Raw genomic sequence first — 13,184 nt, 5'->3', positions numbered from 1 at the left:
CTGCCATATTTCCTTTTAAACAATACCTGTTGCCTGGCAGCCCAGCTAATCTATGTGGCTGCAGTGTTGGCTGAATAACACTAGAAACAAGCATGCAGCTAATCCTGTCAGATCTGACAATGTCAGAAACACCTGATCTGCTGCATGCTTGTTCAGGGTTTATGGCTAAAAGTATTAAGGCCCATACACATAGCATACAAATGTCTGTACAGACATGTTTTTAGCGATAGTTCGTTTGTGTGAGCGCGACGAGACAGACTGTCAGCAGACTATCTGCTGAAAGGTCATATTTGAGCAATTGAACTGGTGAATCGCTCATGATTTTTGTTGTGCAAACTGTCACTGAGTCTGTCGTTGTCCTCACGTGTGTATGGAAGTCTTCTACAGACAGTAGACTTGCTAGCAACAGACGTCTACGCAACATCCGGTTGTCTGCCGTAGTCTTTACCCCTTCTGTTGTCACGTGTGTAAAACTGTCGCTAGCGCGACCTGTCGCTGCTATAAAATCCTGATTTGTCGCTTGTCTGTTGTCACTACTTTGCAGCTACAGGCATTTGTATGCCGTGTGTATGGGCCTTTAGAGGCAGAAGATCATCAAGATAGCCATGCAACTGGTATTTCTTAAAATGAAATAAATATGACAGCCTTCATATTCCTCTCACTTCATGTGTTCTTTAAAGAAAACCTGAAGTGAGAGAGATATGGAGGCTGCCATATTTATATCCTTTGAAACAATACCAGTTGCCTGGCATCCTGCTAATCATTCACGCATCAGTAGTGTCTGAATCACACACCTGGAATAAGCATTCAGCCAATCCTGTCAAACATCTGATCGGCATGCTTGTTCAGGATCTATGGCAGAAATGAGACAGATAGCCAGGAAATTTGCATGGCTTTAAAGTAAATAAATATGGCAGCCTCCATATCCCTCTCACTTCAGATGTCCTTTAAATGCTTAGCAACTGCTCCTGTTTATTTGCTGGACACTTGCAGCCAACCAGCAATCATGATCCCTTGCATACACATCTGAGCGGGCAGCAGCCAAAACAGAAGTGTGACATACAGCATGGGCAGTGAGCGCACCATGTGTCAACCGCTGACATGTACATGATTACAGATGCTCCAGTTCAGTTGCATTATTGTGCAACCAGAAAGCGCTTTCGCCCTACAATTGGGCAACTAAACATAACATTAAAGGACTCCTGAAGCAAGAAAGATATAGAGACTGACATTTACTTACTTTTAAACAATACAAATTGCCTGGCTGTCCTTCCAATCCTGTGCCTCTAATACTTTTAGCCATAGACCCTGAACAAGCATGCAGATCTGCTCTTCTGACATAATTCAGACTGGATTATCGGCATGCTTGTTTCAGATGTGTGATAACACTACCATCATGACTGCCAGTCAATTGGTTTTGTTAAAAACTAAACTCATGGCAGCCTCTACATCCCTTATGCGCCAGGCGTTTAGAGTCCTAAACAATGCTGTCTGGCTACACTGCTTGATCTGGGGCTTCAGAATAAGTATGCAGATCAAGTGCTTTGGCCTGAAGTTACCCACACCAGCTGCAGGCTTGTTGCAGGTGAGGGATTCAGACACTACTGAAGCCAACATGATCAGCAGCACAACCAGACATCTGGCACTGTATAAAATGAAATATGGCAGCCACCATACCCCTTCACCATATGGTAACAGGGAAACCACTGCAATGGCAGGTATGGTTGTGCAATACACACTCACACTGATCACAGACTATTCAACATGATGACTACATGAACCAAACAACCTCCCTGGCCTGAATAGCTAGCTGCACTGTGTACACCACTGAAGACAGAGAAGCCTCAGCCACCTGCTGCTGTGTACAGCCTGGGGGAGCTCACTACCTACAATACTAGGGGTGCCACCTGGAACCCCTCTCCCCATTGGTCAGCCAGACAGGGCACTGTATCGGTCTATATGCAGCATGGCTCCACGGCCGCCTCACCCGAGTGTTCCGGGCTGTAATAGTCCGCCTCCATTGCTCACTTCCGCAGCTTCCAGAGTACCGGACGCCCAGGCTGGCCCCAGCGAGTAGCAGCCTCGACTCCCCAGCCGCTTCCCTGGAAGAGCAGGGCAGAAGGGAACACACCAGGCCGCAACCAATTACACAAGGCGCATGCGCATTACAATTGGCGACGACATACTCTACACAGGAAGAGGCCAGGCTTACTGACGGTCACATGATCACAAATGAGCGGCCGGTGTAATGACAGATAGTGCAACCCAGCACGTTGTACAACCGCGCATGCGCAGTAGGAGCTTGTGACCCGTTTAATTGTGCTGCCGCTGTAATAACAGAGAGTGCGACCATTACCCCGGCGGAATTGGAGGGATGTCTGCGTACAATGCGAAATAGGACGTATTAAAGTTATGTAAACAGTATATAGAGAGTGTAGTGTATACCAGGTCAAATGCAAATTATTCCGAGTTGATATAATGGTAATAGTATTGAGAAAGATAGCAGATCAGTTGAAAATAATTCTGAATTTGCATTAGCCCAGAATTATTGCATCTCATTGACCATCTTTAGGCCTCCTTTGCACGGACTGATGAGCTGTGTGCTCAGTAAGCAGTTACCAGGCAGCAGTGAGCAGTTATCTGGCAGCAGTGAGCAGTTACCAGGCAGCAGTAAGCAGTTGTGAGTTTGAGGGGCATTTCACTGCCTATCAACAGTCTGTGGAACTGAGGCCTTATACAAAAGCAGTGCTATAGGTGGCTCCTGACAAATGAGGCTGATGTTGGCTACTCACCTGGGTTATATCTAAAAAGGATTACTGAAAGGGTAGCTTATAAGGGATGGTTAATTAGATGCAAATATTTGTGAGCTAATGTAGGTTTATGAATCTTTCAAGTTGCACATTACCATCCAAGGGCATAGCAACAGATCCTGCAAGGGATACAGCCGCAGGGGGGCCCAGAAGCTGCAGGGGGCCCGTGGGGTAGAAGTTTCTTTTTCCTGTCCTAAGAGACTGACAACTAAGGGCACAGAGATAAAAAAAACTTTCTGCTCTCTGCACAATTGTTCTAATGACTGCATCTGCTCAGCCACTGATAATGAATCATACAAAGTTTTGTAGACAGTCCCTATTCAGTGTGCAGCAGGCTCTTCTGTACAGCGCCCTGCCCCCAACTTATCTACCACTTAGCCATGACTGTCCACAAACCAACTGCAGAGAGCTGCTGCTTTCCACCTGTTGAGTTCATTAAAACAGCTGTTCCCAATTAATCAGGGTAATTAGGATGCTTTAGAACAGCCTGGACTATTTGGAATGGTATAGAACCGTGGATTTTCCCACAGACTGCGACAGTTTGTGAAGGGTATGAAAAATTTTGGACTGGACACTTTTTGCTCAAATGTAAATAAAAGCTGAGAAATGTTTCTCACTTCAAAGTAGAGAAAAAGTGGCGGTGCACATCCTGCTAAAATATCACTTTTATTCCAATCACTTTAAAATCTATTCACAAAGCATTGTTCAACAAACAGGATAGAGGTACAAGCAGTCAGAGGTCTACAGCTGTTTCACGCTGTGTAAAGTGTGGTGCATTATCAGGACCAAGCTGAGAATTTTTTTTTCTACAATAATGCCTCTTGTACATCATCTTAGTATCTTTTGGGAGACACTATGTCATTTCCTGTCAAAAAATTACTTGCTGGTTGAATAAAAGTAACTTTAAGTCAAAATTTGCCAGGGGTATGAATAATTATGGGCACCTTTAAGAGGTGATCATTACCACTACAGCACCAATAAAAAGCTAATGCAGCAACTGGAGGAGGGCCCAATATGGTCCCCTGAGATCCATGGCCCCTGGTGCAGCCACAGTGCATCTCCTATTGCTGCACCAATGCCCACCACCAATAACCATTCGTGTGATCCAGCCCCTACTTAAATTACCCACATTTGCCTGTGACTTTCACCTTGTAACACTATGGAAGGTAATACAATATAAATCACTTATAATGAATATTGCTCCAGTCATATAGATGTTGGTACTGTGGAGTGATTTGAAACAGGCTGTGCACGCAGAGCCGTAACTATAGGGGAGCAGCCTCTGGGATCGCAGGGGACCGAGATCTGTGGAGGGCCTCAACTATTAACGTTCCCTTCCTTTGGTACAGTGGACTATACTTCACATCACTTGTTTGTGTGGCTACTCTTGTTATGGGTGTGAAAATCATGATGGCCACACTTGTTTATGACCCCTGTGTGATAGGTCCCATGGCCATGAAGGGTGCCAAGGGAAGGCAAGGAAGGAGTGCGAACATGGGGGGCATCAAAGTTCCACAGGGGAGGGGGAGGGTGCTGAATTGTAGTTATGCCACTGTAGAAAGCCCCTCTAACTTCACACAGCTGAAAGATTCCTGCAATTGGGGAAAAAAGTTCTTCCACTTGATGTCAGAGACTTATTCACAAATTCACTTTTCACAGTTTTTTTTTCTGTTCACATCACTTTTATTGTATAAACTTTTAATTTATTATTATTATTTAATTATTTATATAGCGCCAACATATCACGCAGCACTGTACAGAGTATATTGTCTTGTCACTAACTGTCCCTCAGAGGGGCTCAAAATCCCTACCATAGTCCTATGTCTATGTATGTATCGTATTGCATGTATCATAGTCTAGGGCCAATTTAACATAAGAATTTTTTTTCTTTTTACTTTTTTTATATGATTATATATGGAGATAAATATTAAATCCGCAATGTCTGTTAAATATTTCACAAGATGTCACGTCAGTGCAGTAGTTAATCCTGCTCTAGCAGACAATGGGAGGGGGAGGAATGAAGTAAGAATGTCAGAACATAATGGGATTGCCTAGTAGGGAACATTGACCTGTTTTCAGCTCTAGTGTGAAGAATCCTCTGTGATCAGCTGCAATTACTGTATCCAGGAGGGATATGCATCAATGGGATACTCGGCCTGTATGCTACATGTCTGCACAGAGCTTCTTTTTCCTGAATCACTTATCTGATTTACCAGTAAGTAATCATAATCATTCTGTTTTACACATCATTTTGTTACTTTATCATCCTTTTATTATGCAGGGCTGGGTGCTTTTCTTTTTGTGTGAGCATGAATAGAGTTTACCAAACAATGAACTTTTATGAAATATGCAAATGATTATCAGTCCATCACAGTACATTTAACAATGATGTTTTGCAGCAGTGATGATGATTTTATTGGGACACTTCAGCTGTTTACAAGTGTACCTAGTATTGACTCCACCTTTGTTTTGATTCAAAAGGGATTTAACCTCCCATCTGTCTTGCAGTAATTTAATTACATGTTTCTTCAGGTAGTACACTGGCTATGGGTATAAAGCTTTGTAAACACGCCTGACTAAAGGTACATACACACGTCTGATTTTTCCAAACGACTGGTCGTCTGGACGTCAAATCGGGTGTGTGTACAAACGGTCGTTCGGCTGATAAGGCTGACTTACCAGCCTTATCAGCCGAACGACCGTTTGTACACGCGCCCGATTTGACATTCAAACTACCGGCCCGAACGACCGGTCGTTTGGAAAAATCAGACATGTGTACGTACCTTAAGGCCCCATTCACACTAAGGCAATTTTTGCCAGCAATTTGCGCTTTGCTGGTCGTGGCGATCACAGATGTGTATAACATAGGTCAGAAGGGTAACAGCATCTGGAGGTGCTGGTCAGCATCAATCAGTTGGTGAATGGAAGAGTAAAGTGAAGGATCAGTAGGTCATTGTGAAGGCATAGCTTCTGAAGGACCACTTACTTAGTCAAAAAGAATCCACTTAAAGGATACCCGAGGTGACATGTGACATGATGAGATAGACATGTGTATGTACAGTGCCAAGCACACAAATAACTAGGCTGTGTTCTTTTTTTCTTTCTCTACCTAAAAGAGTTATGCTAGGTACACACGATACGATTTCCCACTCAATTGCTGGGATTGATCAATTATTTCTGACATGTCCGATCGGCTCTCGATCGATAGAGCAGTCAATTTTGCACACTTAGCATTAGAAAATCGACCGCTCTATTGATCGAGAGCCGATTGGACATGCCCGATTGGGATTCGATCGGTAGTGTGGACGATTTTGAATTGAAAACTATGCAAAATAGACCACACTACCGATCGAATCCCGATCGGACATGTCGGATTTAATCGATCCAATCGAATTTGATCCAATTGATTTCGAGCCAATCGAATTTGATCAATTGCATGCGGAATTGCATTGTGTAGAGGGGGCTCAAGACTTTGATCTCTGTCCTTTGTACCCATTTGTGAAAACTCCCCTAACTTCCTATCAAGCCAGGAATTCTGTTGAACTTCTTATCAAGCCAGGACTGACAGGAACAGCAACAAATTAAATGTTTTTGTAGACTGAAGAAGAGGAAGAACATGCTTTTATTCCAATAAACTAATTTTCTGACTTCAGGACTAATACTTTTCATTATAAAGCCCTGAATCTCCAAGGCGGTCCCAGGGACAGGAAGTGAGAATAAATCTAGCCAGTAAGGACAGTAATGAAATAAGACATCCAAATGTTTCTATTCCTTTTCAATGCTATATATTCATGACTCTCCTCTATAAGGCCCGTCATTCAGTCACAGCTCCTAAACCCAATGCAGAGCCAAATAATGGATACAAGACCAACCAACCCAATCATTGGGTCACTCCTGCCATTGCTGGACCTCCTACACACACCTAGACTGAGGACCAGAGCTAAAAGGATAACGCATGACCCCTCGCTACTTCAACCTTCTCCCATCATGCCACTGCTACTCAACCATCCCCACCTAAACCTCCAGGCACAGGAACACCTTTTTCCTCTAAGCAGTCCTCCTCCGGAACTCTAGTCCTCTCCCAAGTAAACCCCCCTAGCCTCCCACACCCGCCTCTCTGGTATCTTCTGCTTTAATTAACCTATGCCTTAATGTCTAGTGATGATCGTAATCTGCTAATTACGATTATGCAAAATAACGCATACATTTTTGCAATTACGCATACACGTAATTCAATTGACTTTGTATACTAATTTGTAATTACGCATAATTTACGTGTAATTTCGTGCTGACTTTGGTGGTCAATTGCAAAGCCCCCAAATATGCTACTGCTATACTGCTACCAAAATTGCTACATATATTAAGGAGAATTTTGGGTACAAGTCAAAAACATTTTTTTTTAGAAAATACCTGTAGTTTTTGAGAAAATTGATTTTAAAAATGCAAAGAAAAATGTTTTTTTAAACCTAGAAAAATGACAGTTTAAAAATTTTTTTTTTGTATTTTTAAAATCGATTTTCTCAAAAACTGAAAGGTCTTTTTGAACAATTATTTTTGTAACTTGTAGCTGGTGTTCTTCTTAACATGTGTAGCAATGTTGGTAGCAATGGCTTGTATGGGGGCTATACTATTAACCGCCTAAGTCGGCATGAAATTAAATTACGTGTAAATTACGTGTAAATTCATGCGTAATTATGATTGAGAACAATTAACTACGAAATTGCCTACACTATTCCCCCAGAATTTTGCATTACGATGCGTAATTGCGTATTATGATGTGTAATTGCGTATTACGATGTGTAATAACGCATTGGCGCAATTTCTGCTCATCACTGGTCTATATGTCTGTCTTGATGCTGGTTAACCACTGTCTGTTAGATACTACTTTTGCCAGGTGTACCACAAGTAATTCCAGGTGCGATAACTGTTGTACTTGGTGAATAAAGGGGATTCTGATTAGCCCTTAGTGCAAATTTTACACTGGCTTTCCCTCACAGCACTGTATATGTAGTAATCATATAATGCAGGTAACCAAAACTGGATCTGCAAGGACAGCAGAGAAAAGGAATTGTTTGTTAATGATTACCAATATTCAAAACACATATTGAGGTGAACATTACCACTACAGCACCAATAAAAAGCTAATGCAGCAACTAGAGGAAGCCAAATGTGGGCCCCTCAGGTCCATGGGCCGTAGTGCACACTGCATCCCCTATTGCTACACTACTGCTAATACCCTGGTGTAACTTCAAGAAAACTGGAGGAGAAGATATCTCAAACCTCCACCACTGAATGCAGCCTGGATACTGGCCCAGTGTAGTTCATGCTTAAATGCCCTGACCTATTTTTACTTGTACAAAGTAGTTAACTGAGAAGCAATCATGAGGACTATAAAAAAAAAAAAAAACTCCCTGGACCCAGTAGCTGTGAGCAGGTACAGAACAGTCTTTGATTTCCCTTTCCCAGGCAAAGTTATTGAAAAGACTGTCTCCCACCAGCTTGAAGCCAGGCTATCAGGAAGCAACATCTTTGACATTCTCTAATCAAGAAACATCAAAGCTACAATACAGCCTCCATCAACATCTACAATTATCTGCTTCTGGCAAGAGAACCGGTGAGTGTTTCATCCTGACTCTTGGTGGATCTTATGACTTTGGATACAGCATGAAATGTTGTTTAGCAGGTTACAGGAGTGCTGTGGAGTTGATAACTGTTCTTTAGTGGTTCAGATCCCTCTTGACTAGCAGAACACAAAGGTATCCTTGGGATCTTTCTTGTTCAACCACGTACCATGGTGTGCCCCAAGGCTCAATCCTGTTCCCTTTGCTATTTTATATAAATGCAATCACTTGAAAAAGTTATCTAAAACATGACCTGACATAACACCGCTATACTGATGATACTATCCTCCAAACCAGGCGTGACAGATCCTACTCCTGCAATAAACACTTGCTTAGCCAAACTCTCAATCAGTACCACTAGAGTAGGAAGTTCAGATCTACATGGTTTTGACCATGTGTGTAGTTTGGGTGCAATAACATTTTAACTGCCCTGCTCAAGTTATCTCATGTTAGATAACTCGGGCAGGGCTGCTTCAGGCTAAATTCGGCTGCCTACACAGCCTAATGCAGAGTGGTGCAGTAAGCTTGATATTTACCTGATCTGGACGCATGGTCAAATCTCTTACACCACCGAGTGGTGCTGTAATGCTGACATCCTTCTTTGGGTCCTGATCACATGATATGACATGTGAATGGGACTTAAAAGAGGATGTCAGTGTTACAGCGCCACTCAGTAGACTCGATCCTGCATCCAGATCAGGTAACTATCTAGCGCTCTCTGCACCACTTTAAACTGGGGGAAGCACACTGGCAGAGTGAGGGAGGCAGACTGGTAGTGGCAGGCTAGGGGAGGCACACTGGCAGGTTGGGGGGAAGCACACTGGAAGAGGCATGCTGGCAGGCTGTGGGAGGCACACTGGCAGGCTGGGGGAGGCACACTGGCAGGCTGGGAGAGGCACACTTGCAGGTTGGGGGAAGCACAGTGGAAGAGGCAGGCTGGGGGAAGCATACTGGCAGGTTGGGGGAGGTACACTGGCAGGTTAGGGGAGGCACGCTGACACTCCTGTCTCAAGGAGACACAGAAATACAGTATGTGGCGCCACAGTGCACATAAGAACGATAAACCGTCAGTTAAAAGGTTAATTGATAGGGAATTACACTTCAGAAATCAAATCTTTCCTGCTGTGAAATTGTTCCTTTTCATTGGAAAAATTAAACACTTCATTACCCCAGTAAGGGCTGGTTCACACGGGCGTCTGCTGAGCTTTTGCTTGGCATTGCGTTAAAACGCCAGCTAGCTTTTGAAAGCTTTTGGGAAGCATTGAAGGCTAGCAGTTCTGGTCTCTGCTATTGTTTCCTGGCGTTTACCGCCTCTGAAAGCAGCATGTTGCTTTCGAGACTAGACGTAATGCCGGGATCTACCGCTAGGCTTTCATGAAAGCCTGCAAAAACCAGCTCTAAACGCTCCCATTCACTTGCATGGGATGGCAGTAGATCCCAAAAAACGCTGCGTCTGAAACGCCGCATTAAACGTCTGAACCGGCCCTAAGATCTGCCAGCCCCAGATGAGGCCTTCATCACACCATGGCTGGATTTTTGCAGCGCACCTCTGTGAAACCCTTCCAAAGAAATCACCTGCACCATCTACAGTGCAATGAGTGCATTGCCATTACTGTCCCCAGGCCTTAGGTTCTCCCTGTTCAGAAATATTCATTATTATTAGGACGCTTGGAGTATTTTCTAAACACGGAATCTTTCGTTTATTCATTTGTTAAGACTTAAAGAGACACTGAAGCGAAAAAAAATATGATATAATGAATTGGTTGTGTACTATGAATAATTACTAGAAGATTAGCAGCAAAGAAAATATTCTCATATTTTCATTTTCAGATATTTAGTGTTTTTTCTAACATTGCATCATTCTATAATATGTGCAGATTACACAACACTCAGCATTCAAAATGATTCTTTCAGAGCAGTCTGTGAACTAATGACCTCTCCACTGGCAGAGAAAAAGTAAATAGTTCAATAACAGTTGAGATAATAAAAGTCAGAAAACAGCCCTCTCCACGACTTTGAAAGTCGTAGAGCTTAATGGCTTTTTTGCATAGAGATAACAACTGGAGTTTCTTAACTCTTCCTGTACTGAAAGCAATTAGACTGATGTATGTGATCTTAATGTTTTATTTCTTAGCTGTACTACACATACAAATCATAATATCATAATTTTTTTTTCGCTTCAGTGTCTCTTTAATATAACATGTTTCATTCAGCACCCTGACCCACACACAATATACTATACTCAATATACTTGGTTAACCTTTGTACACATGCTAGATTCTTTTTGGCCAATGTGGCTGGACTGAGATGCTTCTGCAAAGAATATAATGTGTGCATCCCCCACTGGTGCCTGAGTCAGCGATCAGGTTGGCCGGTCTTATGCTGGCATACACGGCCCAGATTCTTCTTATCAGCGGGTCGATTGATAATGTCCGACAAGTCTGATCACCGCGTGGATCGATTCCCGGCTTGATCCCCGCGGCAAAAACGAAGCGCTGATAAGCGCTGAGAAGGAAGTGCCTGCGGGGACGAGCGGGAATCGATCAGCGCGCACAATCCGCTGGCTCGATTCCGGTGCATAAACGTGCCGTGTATGCCCAGCATTATGCTGGGAATACACCATACAATTTTCTGTTAGATTCTTCTGTTAGATTTTTCTGTTAGATTTTCTGTTACAATGCATAATTAGATTATTTTCTGTAGAGAATGGTCATTATCTCTGGTGCATTGTCTTCTGTTTATCTCCTGCTGAGTAGAACAATGCCTAATTGCTTGGCAGATAGATGGTAAAATAGATACATTTCCAACATGTTGAACTTTATCTATCTGGCAGGTAAATCTAACAGAAAATTGTATGGTGTATGCCCACAATTACAGAGCGAATGTGTTGCTCTCTTATGCTGGGCATACACGGACAGTTTATGCGCCGGTATTGAGCCAGCGACTCAATGCCGGCGCGTCACCGCTCGTCAGCACGTGCGTGCGGATCGATCCCCGCTCGTCCCCGCGGGCATGCCTTATCAGCTGCTCGATTCCCCGCTATTGTCCGCCTACGGGGATCGGGCGAGAAATCTATCCGGCGGGTCATCGGACTTGTCGGATATTATCAATCGAGCCATCAGCAGCTCGATTGATAAGCCTGCGGTCGAGCCGTGTATGCCTAGCATTACTCACCCTGCTTATTTCGTTGTGTGCCGCTCCTTCTGCCCTTGTCCACATGACCTCCAGACTAGGGACGTGTCTGTACAGCCTTGGCGCTGAACTATCGGCAGAGGGAGTGACTCCCGATCCCTCCCAAGTAACACTATGCAAACAAAAGAAAAGAAGCCAGAATTGCACCAAGGTGGTAATGATAAACAGTCCTTTATTATAAATTTTCAATCGAAAGAGGGAAGTGGGGAGGCGGGGCTGGGAAAGGGGGCTGCATAAACAATTCAGTGCAGCATAGTAAATATATAATGACAGTAATTCAACTGGTACATGAATTCATGTTACAAACTGGTCTAAATATATAGAAAAATACTGTACTATAAACTGTACAGCAATACATGAAATACAATGAGAATAAATAGTGTCAATCACAAATGCAAATTATCTTACACAGATTGACTAATCGTATTAAATACAATCCCTGGTTTCTTCATCCATGCATGTGTGTGTAGCGCTGCAGGTGCAGTGCGGGGTCGGGAGCGTGTGGGCGCACAGGCACGGTTGCACCACTGATCAGCACCTGTTATCTAACCGGCTAAAATGACTAGTCAATGAATAAAAGTGCATAAGACGAATAAAGAAAAGTCACAATAGACTGCACTTAGAAGTGGAGTGTGCAAGAAGAGACAACAAAAGTAAACACATAAGAGGGCCCTGCTGATGCCGTAAAAAGTGTACAGTAACTGAGCACCGTTACGTACTCCAGCAATGGTTATGGGTAAATTGCTGTGTAACTGAAGTAATCAGTAAACAAGATGTAAAAAGGTATAACGGCAGGTCAGAATAGTGCCTGGAAAACCTGTGCCGTGCTGTGAAAAAAGAAAGCCAGAATGTGCAAGGTTTTGGCAACATAGTGGCATAGAGCTTGGCACTCTCGCCTTGCAGCGGTGTGTACCCAGTTCGCCTCCCACCCTATCTGCACAGAGGGAGTTTGTATGTTCTCCCCATGCGTGGGTTTCCTCCGGGCACGCCAGTTACCTCCCACACCCCAAAAACATACAGATACCTTTATTGGGTTCCCCCGAAAATAAACTTGAGATAATGAATTGCATGTGTAGTACGGATAATAAATAGAACATTAGTAGCAAAGAAAAGATATACGTTAATTAGCTTCCCCCTAAAAGTGGCCCTAGACTATGATACATACACTACACGATACATACATAGACATATAACTACGGTAGGGATTAGATTGTGAGCTCCTCTGAGGGACAGTTAGGTGACAAGACAATATACTCTGTACAGTCCTACGGAAGATGTTGACGCTATATAAATACTAAATAATAATAATAAAGGTATGGAATGGAAGGGATAACTGACAATCCTCATGTGTGTACAAGGCTTTACTCTGGACCCAGATCCCTCCACTCACAACTCTGTAATTCATCTTGAATGCTGCTGCTAGACTTATTGGCCTTTTTACCGCCAATTTGGTTTAGAAACCCCTAAACCAGCTTTATTCACCTGCTGCCCCTCTCTGCTGGTTCCTTCACTGGCTACCAGTACATCTGCGAAGTAAAATTGAAACTACTATGCTTTGCCT

General features: G+C 43.3%; 2 protein-coding genes across 10 annotated transcripts in view; one reads left to right on the top strand and one right to left on the bottom strand.

Annotated features, from left to right (window-relative positions):
• The window catches only part of IWS1 (interacts with SUPT6H, CTD assembly factor 1), a 41,786-nt gene extending 39,608 nt beyond the window's left edge, over nucleotides 1-2,178 (bottom strand). Inside the window, exon 1 of one of the 2 annotated variants that reach the window (XM_068280591.1) lies at nucleotides 1,988-2,178. In XM_068280591.1, the coding sequence (XP_068136692.1) occupies nucleotides 1,988-2,021 (34 nt within the window). In that variant the 5' untranslated portion in view covers nucleotides 2,022-2,178. The remainder of the gene's footprint in view (nucleotides 1-1,987) is intronic. The other variant, XM_068280592.1, reaches the window with a different exon arrangement.
• Nucleotides 2,179-2,316: 138 nt separating this feature from the next.
• The window catches only part of MYO7B (myosin VIIB), a 196,227-nt gene continuing 185,359 nt past the window's right edge, over nucleotides 2,317-13,184 (top strand). For 2 of the 8 annotated variants that reach the window (XM_068280586.1, XM_068280580.1), the window contains exons 1-2: nucleotides 3,369-5,025; nucleotides 8,277-8,424. Coding sequence is in view for 2 of the 8 variants with exons in the window: in XM_068280587.1 (XP_068136688.1) it covers nucleotides 4,945-5,025 (81 nt within the window). In the remaining 6 variants the exon portion in view is untranslated. The other 6 variants (XM_068280579.1, XM_068280584.1, XM_068280581.1 and 3 more) reach the window with 5 other exon arrangements.

Source organism: Hyperolius riggenbachi, chromosome 4 (assembly GCF_040937935.1).
Source record: "Hyperolius riggenbachi isolate aHypRig1 chromosome 4, aHypRig1.pri, whole genome shotgun sequence".
NCBI classification, from domain to species: domain Eukaryota; kingdom Metazoa; phylum Chordata; class Amphibia; order Anura; family Hyperoliidae; genus Hyperolius; species Hyperolius riggenbachi.
The sequence above is the reverse complement of the archived record's forward strand: the minus strand, read 5'-3'. Positions and strand labels throughout refer to the sequence as shown.